The sequence below is a fragment of the Jaculus jaculus genome, chromosome 13 (genome assembly GCF_020740685.1).
Source record: "Jaculus jaculus isolate mJacJac1 chromosome 13, mJacJac1.mat.Y.cur, whole genome shotgun sequence".
Taxonomy (NCBI): domain Eukaryota; kingdom Metazoa; phylum Chordata; class Mammalia; order Rodentia; family Dipodidae; genus Jaculus; species Jaculus jaculus.
The window spans coordinates 69,197,998-69,224,452 of NC_059114.1; the positions used below are offsets into that span (position 1 = coordinate 69,197,998).

Here is a 26,455-nt window from a genome sequence, read left to right on the forward strand (position 1 = left end):
CCTGACTTGGCTTTTGGCTTGTGCATCTCTCTCTCTCTCTTTCTCTCTCCTTGGTCCTGTGAAGGCAGGTCAGCTTCTTCTGCCATTACGGAACTTCCCCTGGATCTGTAAGCTTCAATAAATCCCTTCCTCCACAACTGTGCCTGGTCTGGACGTTCATCTCAGCAACCCTGAAGCTGTCTGCTACACCAAGTGTCAATCCAGAATGCCCATATCTTCGAACTAAGCAGACCTGGGTGTAAGCACAGGGAAGATGGATCTGAATGTATTGGTGGGGTCCTGACTGGAACCTTCTCTATTGTATTAGACCCATGTGGGTCAAGGGTGTGTGCCTCCCAGTCAGCAGCTCCCCTGTTCTCTCAAGGAGACAGAATGTGTTCACCCGAGTCTCTGCAGAGTCTAGTGAGCAAGAGAGAGAGAGAGACGGATTGAAAGGGTGAAGGGTTAGGATGGGGAACAGAGTTGCAAAGGGGAAGTAGGGGGAGGGAATTAGCATGCTTTATTGTCTTACTGTCTATAATCATGGAACTTGTCAATAAAAACTACATTTTCTTTAAAAAAAAAGAATTCCGCCAGGATGCAACTGGACCCAACTCCATCGGTCTGACTTTCCAGCCCTGATCTCGGGGTTTCAAACCCATGCAGAGACCACAGGAGGACATCGGTTGTTTTCCTCTATCCCTCATCCACTTGTTTCCTTGAGACAGAATCTCTCACTGAACCTGGAGCTGCCAGTTTTGGTTGGACTGCTGACCTGCGAGCCCCAGCGATTCTCTAGCATTAGAAGCAAAGTGATGCTGGGATGGAGTGAGCTGTCACAAAGGCAGCAGAGATGAGGGAGGGGGTGGGTCTTCCTCCAGGATCTGGGGTGATACCTGGGCTGGAGGGAACCCCCTGACGGAGCTTTTCAAATTTCCCTGCATCGGTTTCCGCAGGCAGTTGAGGGGGTGCTTGGGCCAGCCATCCCACCTGTGACTCTGGCTTCTGGGTCAGTCCCCCTTTCTGGGCACAATCAAGTACTTGAGGCCTACGCGCGGTTAACCACAGGAAAACCACAGGGAACTGGCTTTTGAGGCAGCCGGGTGGGAAGGACTCAAATGTCGTCTGACCCTGGGGCTGACAAACCGTGGGGACAGCGTTGAGGTCACAGGGGTCAGGTGAGAAGCTGCTCTCACCTGCCAGTCTCTGGACATTAGCCACATGCCACTCTCATGGCCCCCGCCTCGCCCCCATCACAGGACTGAATCACGGAACAAGCTCTGCTACTTAGGGGCGCGTATAACGAGACAAGTGACATTTCCTCTCAGAACGCCTTTTCTTGGAGTTGAATAGATTCCTGTGACCCTTTAGTAGCAGTCAGTCATCCCAGCATGTGACAGACACTGACAAAAGCCTCAGGACTAGGCTCCTTCTGTGTCAGTAGGTCAGCTAGCGCTAATGTGTCATTTCAGTGCCAAATAATTTCATGGCATCCACTGAATACAGGCTTGTCAACATCGGGGAGGGGGTGGGTTGAAAGGAGTAAAATCCCCAAATAACTGCCCACGAGGCAGATGGCCCTGAACCAGAACGGAGGGTGGTGGTGACAGAAACTCTCTCCATCCTTTGCAAGCAACTGAATCACTTGGAGAAATGACCCTCATAACAGCATGCCGGGCCAGGAGGTCAGGGATAGGGCCTGCGACTTTGCATTTCTAACGAGTTCCCAAGTGATTCTAATGCCACTGCCTGTAACCCACACCGTGAGATCCAATGGTCTAAGCTAAGTGAGCTGTCCCCAATGTCCAGTGAGTCTGCCTTACAATCTCTAGAGAAGGGTGTTCATATTTAACATGACAGTCTTTGCCCCTTAGAAACTCACCCATTCTGATAGGGATGAGGGTGGGGAGAAATTGTCTAGGTAATTTGATTTTTTTGATAAATTTGAGAGCAATCTGGATTTCCTTAAAAGAGATCAGAGCAGGCTGGAGAGATGGCTCGGCAGTTAAAAGCACTTGCCTGTGAAACCTAAGCACCCAGGCATGATTCTCCAGTACCCATTTAAGCCAGATGCACAAGGTGGCACATGCAATTGCAATTCGTTTGCAGTGGCTAGAGGCCCTGGCACACCATTCTTTTCCTCTCTCTTTCAAATAAATAAATATATTTTTAAAAAGATTTAGAGCTAGAGAGATGGCTTAGCAGTTTAGGCACTTGCCTATAAAGCCTAAGGACTCATGTTTGACTCTCCAGGTCCCAGGTAAGCCAGACGCACGAAGTGAAGGAAGTATTCAAGGTTGCACATGCGCACAAGGGGAGCACGTGTCTGTAACTCGATTGCAGGGGCTGGAAGCCCTGCAGTGCCAATTCTCTCTCTCTCTCTCTCACTCTCACAAATTAAAAAAAAAAAAAAAAAGCCAGTCTGTTGGGCTTGCTTCAAAAAAATAAAAATAAAAATAGAAATTGGTCTGGAGAGGTAGCTTAGTCATTAAGGCATTTGCCTGCAAAACCAAAGGACCCAGGTTTGATTCTCCAGGACCCACATTAGCCAGATGTATAAGGGACGCATGTGGCTGGAGTTTGTTTGTAGTGGTGGGAGGCCCTGGTGCACCCATTCTCTCTCTCTGTTAAATAAAAATAAATAAATAAAAAATAAAAGATTTAGCTATGGGACTGCCTTATTAGTATGCTTCAAGAAGCTGAGCTGGGCGTGGTGGCGCACGCCTTTAATCCCAGCCCTCAAGAGGCAGAGGTAGGAGGATTGCCGTGAGTTTGAGGCCACCCTGAGACTCCATAGTGAATTCCAGGTCAGCCTGGACCAGAGTGACACCCTACCTCGAAAAAAAAAAGAAGTATTTAGTGACATAGACCCCAATGTTGGCTGCTCGATGAATCAGTGCCTCACTTTGCTTGTAGCCAGAGAGGGCAAAGCCGTCTGCTCCCCAAGCCACAGACCCAAAGGGATGTGGATGGAACTTCAAGGAGGGCTCCTAGAGCTTAGATCTTGGAATTCCCCAGGGCTGGAAAGCACGTTCATGTGTTCCAGTTTGCAAGCAGGAAGCACGAAGCAGGAGCACATGGGAACAATGTGCAGAATCTTCTGCAAAGGTTGGAGAGCTGAGGTTTGAGACTCTGACCTACAGTTCCCACGACTCCAGCGCGCCATCATCACTCCAGTGAGCGCACAGGCGATCTACAGATGAATGAGTGTGGTGGTGTTCCAATAAAACTTTATTTGCAACAAGTGGGCAGCGGGCCAGATTCTTCCATGCAAACATGACTATGACAACTGCCCTACAGTAGTAATGCTGGAAGAAAGATGGGAACCTCAAGAGAACCTGGAGCTTCCGGCTATAGCTAACTCCAGTGGAGTTTGCTTGGCTATGTGGCATGATCTGCAGTGTCCAAGAGAAACTATAAGATACTACTGAAGGCAGGTGGTGAAGGGATTACCTACCTGAACACCAGGGCTCCATCCTGAAGGCCCAGGGATATGAAGTCGCTGTTGGGTCTCATGGGGCTGTCTCCCCTCCACAGCAGCAGACCATCCTTGGCAGTCGTCTTAAACCTCATGAATGCATTTGATCTTGAACCTGAGACCCTGTAGAAAATGCACACAAGGGCTGGAGAGATGGCTTAGTGGTTAAGGCGCTTGCCTGTGAAGCCTAAGAACCCAGTTTCGATTTCCCCAGTACCCACATAAACCAGATGCACAAGGTGGTGCAGGCTTCTGGAGTTTGTTTGCAGCACTGGGCGGCCCTGGTGCGCCCATTCTCCCTTTTTCTATCTGCCTCTCTCTCTCTCTCAAATAAATAAACTTTTTTTTTGTTGTTTTGTTTTTTTGAGGTAGGGTCTCACTCTGGCCCAGACTGCCCTGGAATTCACTGTGTAGTCTCAGGGTGGCCTCGAACTCATGGCAATCCTCCTACCTTTGCCTCCCTAGTGCTGGGATTAAAAGGCATGGGCCGGGCTGGAGAGATGGCTTAGCGGTTAAGCGCTTGCCTGTGAAGCCTAAGGACCCCAGTTCGAGGCTCGGTTCCCCAGGTCCCACGTTAGCCAGATGCACAAGGGGGCGCACGCGTCTGGAGTTCGTTTGCAGAGGCTGGAAGCCCTGGCGCACCCATTCTCTCTTTCTCCCTCTATCTGTCTTTCTCTCTGTCTGTCGCTCTCAAAAAAAAAAAAAAAAAATTAAAAGGCATGGGCCACCAAGCCCAGCTTAACAATTTTTTTTAAAATAAAGAAAGAAAATACACACAAATCCATGAAACCAAGCACCAACATTCATTTCTAAGTAAACTCTGCCTTCCAGCAATGAGCAGCCCTCACTGTACCTCTGCACACTAGCCAACCAGGAGAAACATCACCCCATGACTCACACACCCACCAAGAGCTCTCACTTAGCAGTAATGTCTCCCCCTAGGGAGGATGACCTCATGAGAGAAGACTCAAGAGGTCGTAGACCAGCAAGACTGTGGCCAATGCCCCAGGCCCAGTGCCCCAGGCTGCGACCCTGTCCACACCTGCCTTTTCTCTTTCACGTCCTATTGCTCAAAGGTCCTAGGGGAACTGTTTTCATTCCCCAGTAACAAGCGAGCTTCTGGAGAGACACAAAGCCCCACTTGGCAGCTGCTATGGGCTGTGAACAACAGGGAAGATCCACATATGTAATGACTGTGTCTAGATGTGGGGACTAGACAGGTATCGAGGTTTTTGGGGGGGAAGTGACCTGATGGGATATTGATCTTGGGGTGGCATGCTATGACAAAGCCCCGGGAGACTCAGGAAGGTGTTTGGAAAGCAGGTTATCAGGCTGTGTGCAGGGCTGGGAAGACGTTCCCAGGTGTCCAGGCTCCTGTCAGATCCAGAAAGCAGACTAGGTCCGAAATTCACCGAACTAAAGAGATCAGTATTTCTTTCATCTGCTCTAGAGAGAATAGCAAGCCCAAGGCCCCGGGCGAGAGCAAACATAATTTAATATGACCACTAACATGATGCTATTAGAAAAGTCTCTCTTTCCATTCTCCCAGCACTGGAACCGTCCTTCTTTCTCCTTCGTATCTGGGCCCGGGGCTGAAAAGTGCATTTAATAGTGAGTACTGCATGGACCTTTGTCTAGGTTTCCCTTGCCTGACATTGACAGGAAGCCAGTAAGCATGTCTTGTTCATGCAGGCCTCAAAGTGGAGGGACGTGTCTTCGCTATTAAGGTGCTTGCCTGCGAAGCCTAAAGACCCAGGTTTGATTCCCCTGTTCCCATGTAAGCCAGATGCACAAGGTGGTGCATGTGTCTGGAGTTCCTTTGCAGTGGCTAGAGGCCCTGGCATGCCCATTCTCTCTCTCTCTCTAAGTGCCTCTTTCTCTTTCTCTGTAATAAACAAATGAACAAGTAAAATATTTTTTTTTTTTGGTAAAGTCGACACATAACCTATTATTGTCCAGTGAGATAGAAGAAATTTACCAGAATGATTCTGGGAAAGATTCCTTCTCTTTAATTAGGGTCTTTTTTTAACTTGCACTGGATATTGTTCAATATTATGAGAATCTGTTAGGTTTCCTGTGGGCAGTGGGGGATTGCTGCGGTTTACAAGTAGACACACGGATGACGTTTGGACCTCCTTGGATCCAGTCCAAACGCCTTTTTGTAAGTGTAGCAGACAGCTTTAGGTTCACTGAGATGAACTTCCAGATCAGGCACAGTTATGGAGGAAGGGATATTTATTGAAGCTTACAGATCCAGGGGAAGTTCCATAAATGGCAGAAGAAGCTGGCCTGCCTTCACAGGACCAAGCAGAGAGAGAGAGAAGCACAAGCCTAAAAGCCAAAAAGCCACACAGCACAGCACACTTCAGGAGCTCCAGCTAGGCACACTTTGCATATCTTTAGATTGAAACCTGAAACCCACCACCACACCTTCAGATCCACCCAGTGACACTGCCTCCAGCCAGGTGGCTGCAGATGCAAACTACAAACAAACAACTAAATATATTGGGGGCCATCTATTCTATTCAAACCACCACAATAAGAATACTAAATGTTTTCTTTTTCCTGTTTAAGACTTTGCTTTTCATGTACCTCTGTGTGTGTGTGTGTGTGTGTGTGTGTGTGTGTGTGTGTGTGTGTGTGTGTGCAAAAACATGTGCCCATCTGCATATGTGGGGAGGCCAGAATTGAACACTGGGCATCCTCCTCAGTCTATTCTGCTGTAGTTCTTGAAATTGAGTCACTCCCCGAACCTGGAGATGCCCCCACCCCGCCCCTTCCCCCTTGCCAGTCTGGCTATAGTGATTCTCTTGTCTCTGCCTCCCACGGGTTGGGATTACAGACATATATGGGCACACCCAGCTTTCTACATGGGTTCTGGGAGGGGGTCAAAGTCAGATGGACTCAGACCCTCTCATGCTTGTGCAGCAAGTGCTTTGATCAGCTGAGCCATTTTCCCAGCTCTGTTTAAGGTATTTGAAGCTGTCTCTGTTACTTGACCCCAAGCACGTCAAAGTGAAACATATCATGAATGTGATCAGCTTCACACACACACACATGTGGTGATGAACTATAAGAACACACTTTGGGGGGGCTGGAGAAAGAAAGCTTATAAGGTAAGACATTTGCCTACAAAGACAAAGGACTCAGGTTCAATTCCCCAGGACCCACGTTAAGCCAGATGCACAAGGGGGCACAGGCGTCTGGAGTTCGTTTGCAGTGGCCACAGGCCCTGGCATGCCCATTCTCTGTCTTTCTGTCCCGCTTCTTTCTCTCCCTCTCTGTCTCGTTCTGCTTGCAAATAAATACATAACAATTAAAATAAATTTTAAAAGAGAACAAGCTTTGGGGACAAACTATGGGAATGAACTGTGAGAAAGAACTGGGACCATTTCTTGCGGACTGTGACATCTATCCGCTTAAAGCAGGGTGACTAAGTTTCCTCGCGCTCGGTACACCTTTGGTCTGAACAGCACAGATGACCAGTGTTAATAAGCAACGTGTAGAGATGCTGAGTGACCTTAGCATAAGCTCTGTGCGCCTTTCCTCGGAGGCCTGGTTGGACTCTCGACTCGGCAAACACGCAAGCCTGAGAAGCATTGATCATCGCATTGAAGATAGCAAGGGCAGTAACTCTGGAATAACAAGTCTACTGAGGGCAACAGGTGGGCTTCATGTGATTGCTCTTGTGATCAGAGTGTGCGTGGGTGTGTGGGTGTGTTCTGGATCAGCAGAGTCCAGCAGGTCATGCCCCTAAATCCCGTCCTGTAACAAATGTTTAAGGCTTATCCAAAGTCTTACCCTTTGCACATACCCTGGGCTGCTTGCTTACACATTACCGGCTTGTTGTGGCTTAATAAAAGCACCAGCGAGGACCCGTATGCAGAGGAAGCCGCAAACAAACAGAGTAACCGACACAGACGCAGCAGGTTTACTAATGACTGAGAGTAAACCTCGCCTTGCTTTCTTTTGTCCCCGGGCAGCTGCTGGAGGCGAATAGCCCACTCCTATCAGCGTAACAGGAGTCAGATCTCCCAAGCCCCAGGCTTTGTTCCAAGAAACAGTTTGCCCACTTCTAGATAGGAAAGTCCCACAGGTTCATCTTTCCTAAATCAGGGCTGTGACCCCCCCCCCCAGAAAGGGCCCCTATATACACATGCATGCACACAGGCCCCGGTGGAGTTGCCCCCCACCTCCAATTTTAACAGAGCTCTAGTTCTTCTTACCCACTGGCCACTGGCAGCCTTTTGCTAAACAACAGAGCGTGAAGACTTGGCCCCTACCACGCTCACTCTTTTCTGGGGACTCAATGACCTTCTATCTTTGGGGGGAAAGGCACGAGGAGGAGGAAGAGGGGCTCTTTTGGCTGAGATTCCATTCAAGCGAGCCCTATTCCGGGACAGCAGGCAAATACCAGGCAGGGTACAGCAGTGAAATAGCGCCTGTCTGGTATGGTACCAGTTACTGGCGGCACCCAAATGACCCAGAAAATGATCTGTTCAAGAAGCCACCAACCAAATTTTGCCCTAAAAGCTGGATACTCTTTCTTTGAAGATTTTGCCTTCATCCGTTACCATGTAGTCAATAAGAAGAGGAAAGAAAAGTCTACAGTGATTGTGTTGGACATGCAAGGGGACCGTGCACTATAAACAACAAAGGGGTCAAGAAAGAGAGAGAAAGCCAGGCATGGTGGCACATGCCTTTAATCCCAGCACTCAGGACGCAGAGGCAGGAGGATCACTGTGAGTTCGAGGCCACCCTGAGACTACATAGTTAATTCCTGGTCAGTCTGGGCCAGAGTGAGACCCTACCCTACCTCGAAAAACAAAACAAAGAGAGAGAGAGAGAGAAAGAAGGAAGGGGCCCTTGGAGGGAACACCTGAGTCACAAGGCCCTGGAGAGGGTATGATGAAGACTGACCTTAATCTTCTACAGCTTCTCTCTCTCTCTCTCTCTCTGTCTTCTCTCTAACTCTTTTATATTACTTATCTTTTTCTTCCTTCTCTTCTTGGGTACTGACCTGTAACTCCCAGTACCAACAGGTGGCTATCATCCACAATGAGCTTTTGATCAGAGAGACCTACAAGGTTTCCTAACAGAATGACCGATTTCTGTCAGAGTACTTGATAACCCACCAAAGGTTACTGGTAAGACCCTACTGCTGAAGACACCATATGCGGTTGACACATAACATGGAGTGACATGGCTGGAAGCTGGAAGCGAGTCAGTCCCCAGACAGTTAGCACGTCTAGTGCCAGAAGGTGCTACATGGGTGACTGGGGGAAATGACCAACATCTGTCCAAGCAACTCATGGTCTAACATACTTAGCAGCAAATAACCTGTCATGATGCTCACACAAGTGCAATAGTGGCACACAGCCATGGTGGGAAACCAGCTGTTCTTGATTTGGTTAACTGATCCGCTCAGTGGAAAGGGACCCATAGCTGGAGCTGGGAAATAAGTCAGAACCATATCCAAACATGAGCCCGCTCTCCATTATCAAGCTACCACCAATCATGGGCTATAAGAAGGCCTACACTTATTAAATTCTCTATAAAAAAAAATAAGGGTTATCCCATTTGTTTGGTGCTAACTTTACTCTCCGTTGGAAAATCTGCTTCTCTTTTTCAGATGGATGCAGATCCTAAGGAGAGAACCACTCCATCATATCTCAAAAGGGCCCCAGCTGAAACTAAAAATAATTAGCGAAACAAGCAAGGGTGCTGTTTTCTTGGTGAACCGGGTACCAGCACAAGGGTGAAGGAGATCGACACAGGGAACAATCAACTCCTACCAAATCAGATATCAAGAGACACAGAGGCTCCTAAGACCTTATCACTGAAGCAGACCAAAAATGAACCCAACATGGCTCAGGGAAATTTGTGGAAGAGGGGGCAGAAGGAATGTCAGAGCCACACGTTGGGTCATGATACGCAGAGACATTTCTCCTACTCATAACTGTGGGCTCACTCCACAATGCATGACCCATGTACCTCAACAAGGAGGGGTCAGGGGGAGGAGGGAGGACAGGGAAGAGGCTAACAATGGTACCCACTTGACTGTATTCACTGAGCACAAAACCAATTAATAAGAAAAAAAATCAAATAAAAAAGAAAGAAGAAGGAGGAAGGGGCAATGGAAGGTGCCAATGCCAGGCTTGGCTGAGTGGAGCAGGTCCAGCCTTGCCCCTCAGCACCCAATGAGGCTGCTTCAAACTCCAGCCTAGTCCTGGAGCTTCTGCCTCCAGGGAAAATGAAAGCTGTGGGTGTCTTGGCGAGGGTGGGGGGGTGTCTTCTTGTGCCACGCTCTTATGTCCACATGAAGGGTACTGAGCCATCCTCACTGCCAGAGCCCGAGGGGGGCAGCAGGCTTTTGTTGATGACGGTGCAGGGCAAAGACTAACCTGGCAGGAAGTGGCTTTGGAGCCATTTTTCTGGTTTGCAGGCCACAGAGTCCTTCCACAGCTGGCCCTGGGCAGAGCTGGGCCTGTGGCATGGAGCTATGGTGAGCCGTGGGCCCTGGCTCCCAGGGTCTGAAGCCAGCTTCAGGAGTATCTGATCCCATCTGCCCCACAGGCCTTCAGAACACAGAAGCCCCAAGGGGCGGGTCACATGATTCCTCTAGGCCCTTTGACCAGAAAGGGTTTGGAGCACTTTGAATGTTGTTTGAAAGGCTGAAGTCTTCAAGTTTAGTTTGTTTTGTTTTGTTCTGGTTTCCATGTTTATTTCATGTTCCTTCCACACCACCCCCACCTTCCCCACTCCCAGCCCAGGATAATTATCTTCTGGCTGAAAGATAAGGCTAACCTCTGGGAAAGATACTGAGATGCTCACCCAGGGGCAATGAGCAAAGTGCTCCTTACCTCTTGAGGATATCTGGATTGTCATACATCAGGTAACTGCGGCCAATAAACTGCGGAATCTCAATGGCTTCACTGATGGCTAGGATAGAGCAGAAGGAGAAAGTCATGCATGGCGTGTGACCCTCTTGATCTCTGCACTCACACATATGACTGGGACATAGCAAGAAATCCACCCGTGGGTATGTGACATTTGATGGACTTGTCAGTCCCCTCCTCTTGGCGGTACATGCACTTGGCCAGGTTCAGGGCAGCCTGGCTTGATGGCCTGAGGTTGGCGTCTCCCCACCATTTCCTTCCCTGGGGGCTGGCCGTCACTGTCACCAGTCTTGGCAGTGCTCAGAAGGCCTAGCAGTGTGCTGAAATCTGAACTGTTCCCAGTGATTCTTGGAAACCAGAGGAGGGCCTGAGCCATGTGGAGAGCAACTGGGGAGAAACCCTAGGAGTTTTCCAAGGGAGGCAGAGAAATCCAGACTTCTTTATTTAAGGATAATCTACTCGAACCCCATCAGCTCTGACCTGGGTGGACTGGGAGGAGCAGTGAATGACATTTTGACTCCCCGTAGATATCACCTGCAATGGGAGAGCTCACCAGACTTTGAACAAGGCAGAGCAGGAAGCGTGAGGAAGGCGTGGCTTAGTCCCCTTTTGGCGCAAAAGGGAAATGTCAAAGATTTGCTCAAGATCTTTGTCTAAGAGAGCCGTAGAGACTGGGTCCCAGACTGGCTCCCCTCCATCCCCGCGCCTGGTCCCCGCTTCCCTTGCTAGCATTTTACAAACAAATTCCCCTCCTTCCAAGTTCTCATCACTTGGTTTTCCGGAGGAATCGCCCTTTCACCCACAGCGAAACAACAGGTTAATCAGTGGTGTCTGTTCCCACGTATGGGGATGTAGCGAGGGGATTTCTGCCACAGTGACAGCAACAACATCTCCTTCCTCTTTGGAAAGATACAGAAATCGCAGGTCTAAAAGAACAAAGGTAGAATAAACCTCATCTTAAACAAAAAACAAAAAGAACAGCAATGCAAAATGAGAGAAGAAATCAGCTTATGAAGCAGTTGTTGCTTCAAAAAAAACCAGTGGTTGAGACAAAGAAGTTACTGCATGAGCACTCTATGGTCAGCAGAGAAAAATCTGATTAGTTGATGCCGCAAACAATGTGGAGAGTTTAAAATTGATTGATGTTTATCATACCTGGCTTTTTTTTTTTTTTTTTGAGGTAGGGTCTCACGCTAGTCCAGGCTGACCTGGAATTGTCTATGGAGTGTCAGGGTGACCTCGAACTCATGACAATCCTCCTACCTCTGCCTCCCAAGTGCTGGGATTAAAGGCGTGCGCCACCACGCCTGGCTTTGGTTGATGTTTAAAGATAAAAAATAAATAAGTGTATGTGTGGGATGGAGAGAGGGACAGAAACACAGAGAACCTTATGACACTGGGTTCCCATGTATGATGACGGAGTTCCAAAACCTTTTGAGAAACAAAGAAAGGAAGGGAGATAGATGATAAATAGATAGATAGATAGATAGATAGATAGATAGATAGATAGATAGATAGGAGGAAGGGAGGGAGGGGGAAGGAAGGAAGACAAGAGGAAGGAGGAAGACAAAGAGAGGTGAACGAAAATGTGAAAATCAAAAGAAGAGAAGCAAATAACTAAGAGATCAAGTTAAGAAAAAAAGAACTTAAAAAATAAATGTAGGCGATCAAGTTCTATCCAAGAAATTGCTTCCCTGTTCTCTGAAGCTACACAGCCTTGAACAGGTGATGTAGAGAACGTGTTCGAGACCAAGAGGCGAGTGTCTGTGGCCACCCTCCGTTCAGGAGAAGACATGGAGGAGGTATAGAGAAAAGAGAAATGAACGCAATGGGCAGAGGAAAGAAGACGCCGAGCAGAACCATGAATGGCAACCCTGAAAGCTGCGACAGGGAAAGCTCACAGGGAAAGGCATGAAGCAGAGGCAGGGGACAGGCCGCCATGAGGCCAGGAGAGGCAGAGGCTGGGGAAGGGAAAGGGGGACCACAGAGGAAGTGGAATGAGACACCCCCCCAATCGACAGCTGGAAGCAGCAATGAGAGGGGAGGGAAGGCTTCCATGCAGACAGAAGAGGCAGCTCGGGGCTGGCCCCTCACCTCAGGAACTTCATGCCAACAAGGGAGAAGGAAGAAGGTTCCAGGCTGACTGACGCAGGAATGTGGCTCAGGCATGAATGTAACCAAGGAACCACCCCCCCCCCACACACAAAGACCCTCATGCTCCAGGGGGACAGGTGAAGCTAGGATGCAGCCTTGACGTTGTTGCTCATGTCTATGGGCCTGTGCCAATAGCCAGTGTCCCCCTGGATTCCTTGAAATGGTCAGGACATGCCTGGCACATACCAGCTTGGCAAACAGAGCCTCAGGAGGTTTCTATGGAAGCCACAGCCAGCTGCCTTCTAGGCTCAGCTTCTCTCAGAAACCCAGTTAGGAGCTAGGCACATCCCGGGGCCCACACTCTGGGAAGGAAGATTCGAGTCCCACACCACTGATTAGGCTGGGGTGTCCGACGTCCACCCCCACCCCTCCCCTCACCCCATTTCCCCTCTGCCTGTGGTTAGCTGCACTTGGCTAAGGGCCCTGCCAGCCACCGACCCAGGTGGTTCAGGGTCTCCGGGCACTTACTGTACTTACTATTGAGGCAGTAGTTCCCACACTCTGCGGAGGCAGCGTGAAAGAGAGAGGGGAACAATCAGCGATCACAGACATTGTATTTTCCAAGCCACACAGGGCACACAGGGCCACCAGCCTGGCCTCCCTCACAAAGCCACGGAAGTGGCCCACGGTGAGAGTATTGGAGGAGACACAGCAGCACCCCAACTCCCACCCCATCTTGTTGGGTTGAGCTTGGCAGAGGACCCAGAAGATGTTTCTACAAACCAGTCAACATTGCTTTGAACCGAGACAGGCAGCTCTTTTTATTCAAGACTAACTGACTTCGCCACACTGCTTGTTACTTTGTGTGGGGGGGGGGGCGGGGGGAAAGGGCACTCAGGCTATACTTCTTTCCCCTCTCTCCACATGGAAAATGTCACACCAATTCCCACTCCAATGCCATTTGCAAGATCCTAGAGACCTGGCTATCTTACGGTTTTAAAAACTCAAGGTGGGCTGGAGAGATGGCTTAGTGCTTTAGGTGCTTGTCTGTGAAGCCTAAGGACCCAGGTTCGATTCCCCAGTACCCAGGTAAGCCAGATGCACAAGGTGGCGCACGTGTCTGGAGTTCGCTTGAGGTGGCTGGAGACCCTGGCACGCCCATTTTTTTTCTCTCTCTCTCTTATAAATAAATAAAACAATTTAAAGAAAAAGTCAGGGCCTCCTCCGGAACCAAGGGCGCCACACCACTGAATTTGGTGACAATGCCTTCAGTTTGGTCACTGTTGGCAGTAAACAGCTGCTCCATCCAGAAGCAATGAGAGAAGCAGTGGCCACCTAGCTTTCCCGCCCCTCATGGCTTAAGCATTACCGTAAACGTGATTATTCTTTAACCTAACCTTTAGACTTCACTTTTTTTCTGCATTCTTTCCTCTGTGGCAATGACCTGGCCCATGTCAAAATGTTTTTGTTCATCCCCTCCCATTTATACATTGAAGTGTGTGCCTCTGCATGGCATGAAATCACCACCAACGAAGAGCAGCGTCTGGGCCAGAAATTCCAGATCCACACAGAAAACACCTACCACTTGAGCGACTTGACATACCCCGTCAAGGGGCAACTGCTTTTGCAGACACTCGTGGGACCTCAGGATGAGACCTCAGGGGACCCCCAAGGAGTCACTTGTCCCCACAGCTGCTGTGCAACACAGATCGTGGGCACACCTCCAGCCCCGTGAACCCCCAGGCTGACAGCTGGCTAACCCCCAGGGCAGCACACACCCTTCTGGAACAGTTTTCTTGGTCCGCAGTCCAGTTTTCTTGGTACACACTTCTTTCCACCCACTCCGCAGGGGGCTAACAGCTGAGCTGTGGCCCCAACCATTGGGAAACAGTTCTCGATTGTGCAGATTGATGTCCTTCAAATCCTTCCATCCCAGATCCCAAATCTGACATGCTGGAAAAATCTAAAATGCTGACGAGATGCCGCAGGTGGAAAATTCTGCCCTTGACGCTAAGGGGCAAGGTCACAGGCAAAAGTGTTGAGGCTCCATGTTTTAAAAAGAATAGACAAAGCTGGGCGTGGTGGCGCACGCCTTTAATCCCAGAACTTGGGAGGCAGTGGTAGGAGGACTGCTGTTAGTTCGAGACTACCCTGAGACTACATAGTGAATTCTAGGTCAGCCTGGGCTAGAAGGAAATCCTACCTCAAAAAACCAAAAAGAAGCCAGGCGTGGTGGCGCACGTCTTTAATCCCAGCACTCGGGAGGCAGAGGTAGGAGGACTGCCATGAATTCGAGGCCACCCTGAGACTCCATAGTGAATGTCAGGTCAGCCTGGGCTACAGTGAGACCCTACCTTGAAAAATCAAAAAAAAAAAAAGCAATAGGAATAGACAAAACCCAGGCAAGTGTGCCTAGATTTGGGTCTCTTCCCCAAGATGTCTCTTTATGCATGTGAAAATATGCCAAATGCTGAGAAAATTGGAAACGCTGAACAGTTCGTTGGATCAAGGATATTCAACCTACATTAAGCTAATTTGGTAGTCACAGAATTAGTACCAGGACAAAACTAGCCCCTCTAGTCACTAAAGGCGGGCATCTAGTCCAAATACCCTACCTGTTTAGCATCTAACAGTGCACCAGCCTGAGAAAATAACTTCCCTGCAGTATGCAGAACTTGGATGGATTTGCCTGTATATTTACTGAAGCTGTCTTTCGAGACCAAAATGTATTTAAATCATCCAAATCGGGCCAGAAATGAGCAGATCTATGAGGGAAAGCTCACAGCCTGTCTTCTATGCCATCGGGGTGACCAGCACTGACGACAGGGCAAGGTGGGATGGCTCAGGACTGAGCCTTACTGAGGAATGCAGGTCTTAAGCCCCAGACTTGGCCACCAGGGGTAGCCGACCTGCTACGGAGAAACATCCCCATCTAGTGGCCTGTGCGATTTTGCAGCTTTGTCCAAGCTGTTCTCAGCAATGAAGGGAAAGGAAAGGGTGGAGGACCACCGCCAGGCTAGCAAGTTTTTTTGTTGGTTTTATTTTTCTGAGTGACCTGTGCCCCTGTGGGCTGCGAGAACCGTAGGATAAACAGCTGTGTCCTCTTGGGCACTCAGAACACAGCAAAGGCTCTGAGACAGTAGAGAGAGCTGCAGGAAATGGCATTCCCAGAAAAGAGCCACACCTGCCTTACAGCTCCTAAAGGCTGATTGACTGATGAGAAATTTGTGATTGTAGAGAGGTGGAATGTTGTAGGTCCACAGCCTAATTATCCTGGGCTATCTTTAGGACTCTTCAGTAGTCATCCATCGTCCACCGCCGACATTCTCGTGATTATCACGTGAAGCCTTTGGGGGATGTTTGAACTTGATAGGCCACTAGCTTCTACCACCCCCAAAGCTAAGAATGTCACCAGATAACATGAGGCCTGCAGCAGACAGTCCCCTGTGTGCCGTGATCTGTCTACTGGATGTTTCCACCGACGTATTAGAAAAAAAGCCTTGATCTAGGACTTTCTTTTGTTGTGTAACTATAAAAACTTTGTGAAACTATAAGCAGGGTGCATCAAGGGGTTGGAAACAACCTGGTCCTGGGCCACAGTCACTTGTATTTGGCTCAGACCAAACTTTTCTGTCATCCCCTTTGAGAGGAGAGCTGTGTTTTGTGTCAACAGCTGTTTTTAATCCAGGTTTACCCAAACGGATGACCACAGCTCCCATCTTGTACTCAGGGACGTGTGTGTGTTTGTATGTGTCACAGAGAGTGAAGGGTACATGTGTGTACAAAACAGCCATTCACGGACCTCAGACCTTAATTTTTTGTTTTGTTTTGTTTTTTTGTTTTTTTCAAGGTAGGGTCTCACTCTAGCCCAGGCTGACCTGGAATTCACTATGTAGTCTCAGGGTGGCCTCGAACTTGCAGAGAACCTCCTACCTCTGCCTCCCGAGTGCTGGGATTAAAGGCGTGCGCCACCATGCCCGACGGACCTTAACTGTTTTGTATGTATCTCGGGACGTTCTGCTTTCAGTAAGCAGCACCTTTAGATGCGTTCTTGGAGCTTGAAAGAAGTAGGAGTCTTAGAGGACCAGCACTGAGAACAGAGAAAGGGGGGACGAAATATCTAGGGACTGTAGCAATGCTCTTGGGAGAGGCCTTGCTGATACCAGCCAGTGATATGAGAAAGGGGCTCATGACTGGGGCACTTTATGGGGTGTTTTGGAGGAAGAAGATGCCTAAAAGCTAAGAGTCCTCAAATTGGAGGCAAGGGGGTCACTAGAGTCAAAGCTTATGGCCAGGAGTCAGAGGGACATGTGGCAGCTCCTGTCCCCACAAAGTCCAAGGAGGCGACCGAGAGACTCTGCTCTGTGCCGCATGACAGAGAAGGCGGGCTCTCTTGGAGCACCTTGGGGAGCTGGCTGGGCATTGGCGCTGCCCCTCGGTGGGCTCAGGATCTCGCTTCTGCCTTGCACTTCACAGGGACAAAGGGGGACCTGGACCCCCATGGGGGTCTGTGGGACTTCACAACACTGGAGTTTCTCTTTTTCTGACTCCCATCCTCCCGTGGCACCAAGAACCCTGAAGAACCCTGTAGAGTGTGCAAAAAACCAGAGCCAAACAACATCCCAAACATCTGGCTGAACTTTTGTGGAGACACCAGGGACAGGCTTTTCCTCTTGAAGCATGGTTTGTCAGGTAGAAACGAATTCTCAGCTGCTAAATAGTTGGGCATCCCCTCCCCAGTGGGACAATTAAAGACAGCTCCAACCATTCGTGGTCTTTCAAAGTGTGAACTTTTTCTGAATACTCACTTTACTCTTCTTCTTTTCTGGAAAGCAAGGTAACAGCTCATCTCTTTCCCCTCTCTTCTTCCCAGTCTTTCCTGGGAGGAGATACATGCCCAATATTCTAGCAATCTGTAGAGTCACTGCCCACTACTCTGAAGGAACCAGCACGGAGCTCTTCAGCCCTCCTGAGTCACTGCCAGAGGAGATGATGGCACGTAGGCAGTATCTCCCGTATGTGGACTTCCCTTCCATTAGCAAAAGCTTTCGTTCCAGTTGCAGCAGGATCTGAGTTCGGAGCTTGAGGAAACACCGAGGCAATATGCAAGGCAGCGGATGGTCTTTCTGGGCTTTCAACTTGCTTCTTGCCTATTCTGAAAAAAGGGATCAAGCACCCTCTGCTCCTTCAGATGTTGCTCAGAGACCAAACTCTCGCTGCGGGCTGTCACATCATTCTGGTAAGATTCATTTTTCACGGGACATGAGCTAGAGTCACAGAGCCACTGTGTGAAGCATTTATATCTCATCCAGCCAAAGTTCTACAGCAGGACCCGAGGTTGTCACGTATCCTTTCTAGCTTCATGCAAGCCCAGACCTTTTATGGTGACTATTCACGTCAGAAGCAAGCCTGCCCAGAGACTACAGACTTAGGACATTCAAACCCTGGACAGTGAAGCCCAAGCTTGTGAACCAATGAGCCACCCCTGAAAGTCTCTGGAAGTGTTGTCTAGTAGCTCTGTATTGATGTGTGTTAGAATCCTAATTGGCAGATTCATAAACTGTTGCTTTGATTTATTGTTAGAAGAGAAGGGGCCTCAGGAGATGCTGCGTGGCAAAGAGCTTGCAAACAATCATGAGGGCCTGAGTTCAGATCCTGGGCACCCATGTAACATGCCAGACATGGTCATGGGTATCTATGATCCCAGTGCATGGGAGAAGGAGATAGGAGGATCCCTGGGATTGGCTGGCTAGCTAGTCTAGCCGAATTGGCAAGTCCTGAATTCAGGGAAGAGACTCCATCTGAAGAAAATAAGGTTGACTAGTAATTGGAGAAGACACCTTCTGTCAACCTTGGGCCTTGACATGCATGCACAAACATGGCCACATGCACTGGTACCACACACACACATACACACTCACACACTCATGAAAGCATTTCATGGGCTGGAGAGATGGCTTAGCAGTTAAGGCACTTGCTTTTGAAGCCTAAGGAGCCAGGTTCAATTCCCAGAACCCACGTAAGCCAGATACACATGGTGGTGCATGTACCTGGAGTTTATTTGCTGTGGCTAGAGGCTCTGGCATACCCATTCTGTCCCTCTCTCTCTCTCTCTCTCATAAATAAGTAAATAAATAGATTTTACAATTCATCTAAATATAAGAAAAGCTACTAATGGACTACCAAATTGATACCATATGTGTGTGTGTATGCATATATATATATGCCTTTTTTATGAGGTAGGGTCTCACTCTGGCTCAGGCTAACCTGGAATTCACTATGTAGTCTCAGGGTGGCCTCAAACTCACGATGATCCTCCTACCTCTGCCTCCTGAGTGCTGGGATTCAAGGCGTGCACCACCATGCCCAGCCACCTTTCATATATTTTAAGATGGCTACAAAAATGACTTCTTGTCATTCCGTGTATGACATATCTATGTGTAGTTTATAGTTTTTTTTCTAAGTTGTAATTTTGGTAAAAATAAGGGGTGTTTGCTGCCATATTTCTTTCAGAACTATTTGCTTTTTTTAAAATTTTTTTTTATATTTTTATTTGAGAGTGACAAACACAGAGAGAAAGACAGATAGAGGGAGAGAGAGAGAATGGGCGCGCCAGGGCTTCCAGCTTCTGCAAATGAACTCCAGACACGTGCGCCCCCTTGTGCATCTGGCTAACATGGGACCTGGGGAACCGAGCCTCAAGCCGGGGTCCTTAGGCTTTACAGGCAAGCGCTCAACCGCTAAGCCACCTCTCCAGCCCAGAACTATTTGCTTTTTGTTGTTGTTGTTTTTGTTTTTCTGGGGGGGGGGGGCGGTGGGTCTCGCTCTAGCCCAGGGTGACCTGGAATTCACTATGTAGTCTCAGGGTGGTCTCAAACTCATAGCGATCCTCCTACCTCTGCCTCCCAAGTGCTGGGATTAAAGGCATTCGCCACTATGCCCGGCTATTTGCTTTTTTTTTTTAAATTAATTAATTAATTTATTTGAGAGCGACAGACACAGAGAGAAAGACAGATAGAGGGAGAGAGAGAGAATGGGCGCGCCAGGGCTTCCAGCCTCTGCAAATGAACTCCAGACACGTGTGCCCCCTTGTGCATCTGGCTAACGTGGGACCTGGGGAACCGAGCCTCGAACCGGGGTCCTTAGGCTTCACAGGCAAGCGCTTAACCGCTAAGCCATCTCTCCAGCCCCTATTTGCTTTTTTTAAAGGTGAGTTTCTGGACTGATAAGGCATTCCAACACTGGAGACAAGCGAGCCTCTTGGACCTATACGGGCAGACCTATTTTAGCCGTCAGGAGTGCAGTGTCCTGCTTCCCTTAAGAAGGTGCAGAAAGGGTCGAGCAGGGTCTCTGATCCGCGGCTCTCCCTAGCTTTCAGTCACGCACAGCGAAAGCTGACGTGCCCACCACACCTGCTAAAGGAATTTATTTCTCTTACCAGTAATACCAGCTAGCACTGCATGAGCACTTAGGCTCTCTTCTATATGATTCTCGTGTTGCCTCTCTTAGTCTACACCGCAAGTCCCGGGGACAGGAGCTCTTGCTGTCGTCATTTTCGTTTCACAACCAAGAACCCTGAGGCACGGAGCTGTCTGGTAGCGTGGACGAGAGCACTGGATGGACGTCTTTGCATCCTCCAGTTAAGAGTGACGATCGCACTGTTCACATGGGTTTTGTATTGAGGGGAAACAAGCACGAGCAGCAATCTGCCAGATGTTCTGGGGCTGGCGCAAAAGCCCAAGTCCCAGAAAGCCCGGTAAACGAGGGAATTCTTACAGAAAGAGCCAGGGCAGAGGGTGGGAGCTGGGGGCGGGGGAGGCTATTTACCTACTAACACAGAATTATTTCAGCCATGATTTCTTTTCTTTTTTTTTCTTTTAAAGGGTAAATCAAGAGATTTATTTTAGGGAGAGTGAAGGTACAAGAGCAGAAACCCAGAAAAGTTCCCAAGCCAAGAGAAATTATTAAGAGTAATTATTATTGTTTTTATATAATTGACCCACCTATTACGTTTTTGAGGACGCAGCAAAATAGTTAGCGTGGTCATAGTGGTACAACCAATGCTCCCCTTTAAAAACTACTGGCTCCACATCAGGCTAATAATCTCAGCTCTTTGGGAGACTGAGGTAGGAGAATTCCCAGTTCAAGTCCTGCCTAATGTATACAGTGAGTTCAAGGCCAGCCTGGACAACTTAGTGACATCCTATCCCCCAAAAACATAAAAGAAAGAAAGAAAAAGAAAAAAGTGGTACATGCGTTTGGAGTTCATTTACATTGGCTAGAGACCCTGGCACACACATTCTCTCTGTCTCCCCTTCCCTCTTTTTCTCTCCTTCTCTCTCTAAGTAAATGAATAAATGAAATATTAAAAAGTACAGAAAGGGCTGGAGAGATGGCTTAGTGGTTAAGCGCTTGCCTGTGAAGCCTAAGGACCCCGGTTTGAGGCTCGGTTCCCCAGGTCCCACGTTAGCCAGATGCACAAGGGGGCGCACGCGTCTGGAGTTCGTTTGCAGAGGCTGGAAGCCCTGGCGTGCCCATTCTCTCTCTCTCCCTCTATCTGTCTTTCTCTCTGTGTCTGTCGCTCTCAAATTTAAAAAAAAAAAAAGAAAAGTACAGAAAGGGTGCATTAAGTAGCACAGGAGTAGAGTGCCGGCCTAGTATATGCAAGGCCATGGGTTTGATCTCTGGTACTGAAAGAAAGCATAGAGCGGTTCCCACCATGCTGCTGATGGCCTCTGTGCCCTCCAGGAAGCCATGGAAACCCCCCATGTACCTTTCTGGCATTGCAGGCCCTCAAAGCCCAAGGGACAGTCACACTCATAGCCCTCCTTCCTGGGCCGGCAGCTGCCTCCGTGAGCACAGGGGGCCCCCACACAGGGATGCATCGCGTTCTCCACGTTCACCCCAGATGTGAAGTCATGCTTCACATGGATGGTTCGGTCATTCAGGATGATCTTGGGAGAGAGAAGTGCAAAGAAATTCAGGAATTAGAAAAAACAATCTTGTCTTTTATCGTGTCCCTCCGTATAATAACTTGAGCTATATATAATGAGGGAGGTTTCAAAAAAGTGGGGAACAGTCTGATGTGCTTGGATGGTCCTGCCAGTGAAGATGGGCTGGGCGGGGTGGGGATGGAGGGGCTGACTTTGGCACCTTGGGAAGCTGTGGCCAGGAAGGAAGAAGAACTTGGAATTGGAAAGTCCGGCACCTTGGGCTAAGTTATATAGTCACCCTGGGGCCTGTATGACATGCTACTGCCTGTGTCCCCTTTCTCCCAAAGGGAAAGCTAGTCACTGGTGGCTTTTTGAAAATTGTTATGTTTTGAGACCGTCTCATGTAGCATCGACTGGCCTTAAACTCACTATGATGCCAAGGATGGCCTTGAATTTCTCATCCTTCTGCCTCTACCTCCTGAGTGCTGGGATTACAGTCATGGGCCGCCATGCTCTGTGTATGCTGCGCTGGGGATTGAACCCACGCTTTAAGCTTGCTAGGTAAGCACTGTACCAACGGAGCAAGTGAGGGGGGAGAAGAGAGAGAGAGAGCGAGGGAAAGAGAATGGGCACGCCAGGGCTTTTACCACTGGGAACAAACTCCAGATGTGCGTGTCCCTTGTGGTACATGTGTGACATTGCCTGTTGTGTCTGTGTGCGTCTGGCTTACGTGGGACCTGGAGATTCAAACATGAGTTCTTGGCTTCACAGGCAAGCGCCTTAACTGCTATGCCATCTCTCCAGCCCCATCGTGATTTTTCAAAGCTCTCAAGCACTACTTGGGGATGGCTGAGGGCTGCTGTTACCGAGCGGGGAGAGAATGAAACCAAACAGGTAGCAGGAAACAGGGGAGCCATTATTTGGGGGCGCTTCCTGCTGTACGTCCTCCACAGCCCTTGGGCTCACATGCTGAGCGATGTGCCCTAAAATTCCAACAATGTGGCTTTGCAGATTCTCACACTTGCTTCTTTTGCATTCTCCCACCCCACATGACTAATTTTATCCCTCTCCAAATCACCTTTCCCACCACTAAAGAATAAGTGATGGAGCTGGTGAGACGGCTCAGTGGTTAAGGCACTTGCCTACAAAGCCAAAGGACCCAGGTTCGATTCCCCAGGACCCATGTAAGCCAGGTGCACATGGCACAGGCATCTGGAGTTCCTTTCTAGTGCTGGAGGCCTTGGTGTGCCCGTTCTCCCTTCCTCTCTGTCTGTCTGTTTCAAATAAATAAAGTACTTTTTTTTTTTTTAAAGAATAAGTGAGTAAAGCCTGGGTCCCCTGTTAGAACCACTCCTGAGGCTGGGGTGCTGCTCTCTCTGTTCCCTGCAGGAAGGCTCCAGGAAAGCAGCGTAAGACAGGGTTAACTGAGCGCCCTACCCTCACCTAAACTTCTGCAGCCCTTGACTCAGGATATGTGTTTACTTTGAGCAGAACCGCGAGATGCGGGGAATCCCTCCCCCAAGTACAGCCTGCTATCTGGGGGTTATTAGAGGTTAGCAAGGCACTTCCTGCCATCAATTTGCTTCCTAAGGTGTGCCTGGTCTGTGGTGAGGATTTAGAAAGTGGAGAGATGATTTCTGAATCTTTTAAGAGGGAGGAGCTCGAATCCTTCCACTATCTCTCTGAGAAGTGTATGCTCAAGACAAACCAAGCCTGGCACTGCCCTCTCCCAGAGGAGGTCCAGCCAGCTCCTGATGTCACAGGGCGGGGAGGCAGCCTTTCTGAGGGTGGATACTGCTTGAAGCAGGGGCGAGGTGAGCTTCTTCATACCTCAGCCTGCTTCTGAAGTAAGACTGTCCAACACTGGGGTTGGAGGGATGACTTAGTGGTTAAGGCGCTTGCCTGGGAAGCCTAAGGAGCCAGGTTCGATTCCCCAGGACCCACATAAGCCAGTTGCACAAGGTGGTGCATGCATCTTGAGTTCGTTTGCAGTGGCTGGGGACCCTGGCATGCCCATTCTCTCTTTCTCTCTCTGTATCTGCCTCCCCCTCTAGTAAATAAAGAAAGAATGTTCTACACTATGAAACATGGTCCATCCCACTTGTGGGAAACGAGATCTGGACTGAGGTGCCATTGGCACTGTGGTTCAGCAACGCACAGAGCACATGTGGGTTGGGTCTTTACTGGGACCAGCACTGAGCTACAAGAGGAGAAAGGCACAGGCCGTGGGCCTTCCCCGGGGCCACATGGCCCGATCCGCGACTGGCTCCTCTTTCCATGTCCCGCTGTCATTTCAGTCACACTTATACTTCGTCCCAGGTTTAAATGTGGCCTACACGTCACCTTTGGCCACTAAAGTGTAATAGGGAAGCTGACCCCCAAGGGTCAAGCTCACTCTTCTGAGACCCCCTGCCTGTCCTTGAAGCACCAGGGACACAGAGGCACGGGGTCAGTATCTTTTCACCAGTTGAGCGGTTCTTTTATCTTTTCTTTTTCTTTTTTGAGTGTGCATGCATGTGTATATGAGTGTAGCGTGGTATGTGTGGGAACAGATGTGCGTGTCCCATGCATGTGTGTGTGGAGGGCACAAGAAAGCTATCAGGAGACCTTCCCTTACCACCCATCCACATATATAACATTGAGAAGGGGGGTGTCTCTCTGTCTCTCTCTCAATCTGGAGGCGCTGTCCTCAGCAAGTCCCCCGTGATCTTCTAGTCCCCGCCGTGGACTGAGGTGACCCTGGGTAACACACTCAGCTTTTTTTTTTTTTAATTTTTTTTTTTTTTTCAGTTGAGAGCGACAGACACAGAGAGAAAGACAGATAAGAGGGAGAGAGAGAGAATGGGCGCGCCAGGGCTTCCAGCCTCTGCAAACGAACTCCAGACGCGTGCGCCCCCTTGTGCATCTGGCTAACGTGGGACCTGGGGAACCGAGCCTCGAACTGGGGTCCTTAGGCTTCACAGGCAAGCGCTTAACCGCTAAGCCATCTCTCCAGCCCCACACTCAGCTTTTTACATGGGTTCTGTGGAGTTGAACTTAAGGTCCTCATGCTTCGGTGGCAAATGCTCTTCATTGCTGAGCCATCTCCCCTCTCTGAACTTTTTGCTTTCCACAAAAGGACTCTTTAAGCTTAGAGCTTGGTTACGTGATGGATTGGTGAACAACTTATCGTGAGGGGGTGGGGGTGATGAGTCCAGTCTCTTCCACGGAGCAAACTACAAAGACACACAGAGCAGAGCAGTCTAAGCCAAGATGTGCTCTCTGCCTCCTTCCCATTCTAGAAGTATCTGTGAGGTCCTGGTACCAAGCCCAGAATGTTTAGGGAATTTTTTATTGCAAAAATCCATCTTGATTTTGCAGATTCTTTTGGCTAGAAGTCCAGGGACAGGTGTTATACAAAAGTGGGATTGAGAAAGTTGGCTGTGAGCCTTAAAAAAAAAATCATGAAACAAAATAGAATGTTAACAAATTTAAAACTGCCTCAAAACTCCTTTTTTGGGGGATTGATTGTGATAGCTTTTTAATGTGTCAGGACACATTAAAAAGAGAAGTTGTGGGCTGGAGGGGTGGCTTAGCAGTTAAGGTGTTTGCCTGCAAAGCCAAAGGAATCTGGTTCGATTCCCCAGGACCCACGTTAGCCAGATGCCCAGGGGGCACATGCGTCTGGAGTTCATTTGCAATGGCTGAAGGCCCTGGCACATCCATTCTCTCTCTCTCCCCACTCTTTCTCTGACAAACAAATAAACAAGTAAATAAAATAAAAAGAGAAGTTGTACCTTCTGGATGCTTCCACTGAAAGGCTGGAGGATGCCCGCGTTCTTCTTGACATTATCATAGTTGGGAACACCACCAATAAAAATATCCGTGTTGCACTTAATCTGGGTGAAGCCTCCCTGCCAACAGATGAAAAGCCCAAATCACAACCTAGCTTTGGGACAGATGGCTATAGCCGCCAAATGCAGATGGCCTCAAGGATGTCATAGCAAGTGGGCCACGCGCTGGCTGGACCTTTGCATGGTTTGGGGTAATTACTGAGCCCATTCTTCAAAAGCTCTGCAGCCGTCCTCAGTCTTAGTTACATCATCTAAGAACAGGATCACAACATCTGCATCTTGAGTACCCCATGAAGCATACGCAGACTGCCTGTTGATGTGACGGGCTCCTCTGGCAGTTCCCTTGCCCTCGAGAAGACTGATTTCAACTAGTGGGGGCTCGGGTGAGACCGTGGAGCAGAGAGAAATGCACCTCTCTGGGTTGAGGCTTTCAGAGACCCCCCCCCCCATTCCTTCAGCCTGGGTCTCAGGTGACAAAGGTAGCTAACCTTTGATGGCTTTTGTGGTTATGAGTGAGAAATAAACCCTTGCTAGCACCTGTTGATATTTAGATGTTTTTGGTGGCTGAGCACGGCACGGTTTAGCCTGTCTTGGTAGCGCTTTGCCCAGTGTGGGAATGTAGTCAGCATTCCAGTATGGGGCTATTGTCTTGCTGGGGAATGGTAAAGACAGAGCTACTCTGGTCCAAGAGAGAGGGAAGGAATGGGGTGAAGTCCTTGTGATCAAATGAATGCAAGGGACATAGAAATCCTTCCATTCTGCCAACAATCAGGGAGTCAGTCTCACCGTGTCAGTCCTTCAAAGCCTTCCCCTGCTACTTGAAGGTCTAAGCACCGAAACTCAGATGGGTGAACTAGGGAAGCTCTGGGGAACGGCCGTCTAAGCCAACGCAGCGAGAGCCACCAGCAAAATGTGAAACTCTGAGGGCACACAGAGACAAGACAAGCCCGAGCTAACTGGGGATGTGCACACTTCAGGTAACATGAAGTATTGTTTGCTCCCTCTGATTTATGAAAAATAAAAAAACAGAAATATAGCTTCATTCGATTAGTTATGGAGCAAATGTCATTAGCTGCCTGCTATGTCCCAGCACTACGTGAAGGTGCTAGACAAACCAACAAGTGGGAAAGACCTCATCCTTGCCCGCTGAGATGCCATAAGCAGATGAGGTCACCACGGATGAGGATGGTTGAGGTTCCTAGGGTGGACCTGGGCCAGGGATGTCTCCCACCTCCCTAG

General features: G+C 49.1%; 1 protein-coding gene across 1 annotated transcript in view; it reads right to left on the bottom strand.

Annotated features, from left to right (window-relative positions):
* Positions 1-26,455, bottom strand: part of Egflam (EGF like, fibronectin type III and laminin G domains) — a 218,036-nt gene that overhangs the window by 10,944 nt on the left and 180,637 nt on the right. Inside the window, exons 16-19 of the mRNA XM_045132990.1 lie at positions 25,160-25,276; positions 21,224-21,404; positions 10,321-10,399; positions 3,437-3,580 (exon numbers count right to left, since the gene is read on the bottom strand). Of these exons, the coding sequence (XP_044988925.1) occupies positions 3,437-3,580; positions 10,321-10,399; positions 21,224-21,404; positions 25,160-25,276 (521 nt within the window). The remainder of the gene's footprint in view (positions 1-3,436; positions 3,581-10,320; positions 10,400-21,223; positions 21,405-25,159; positions 25,277-26,455) is intronic.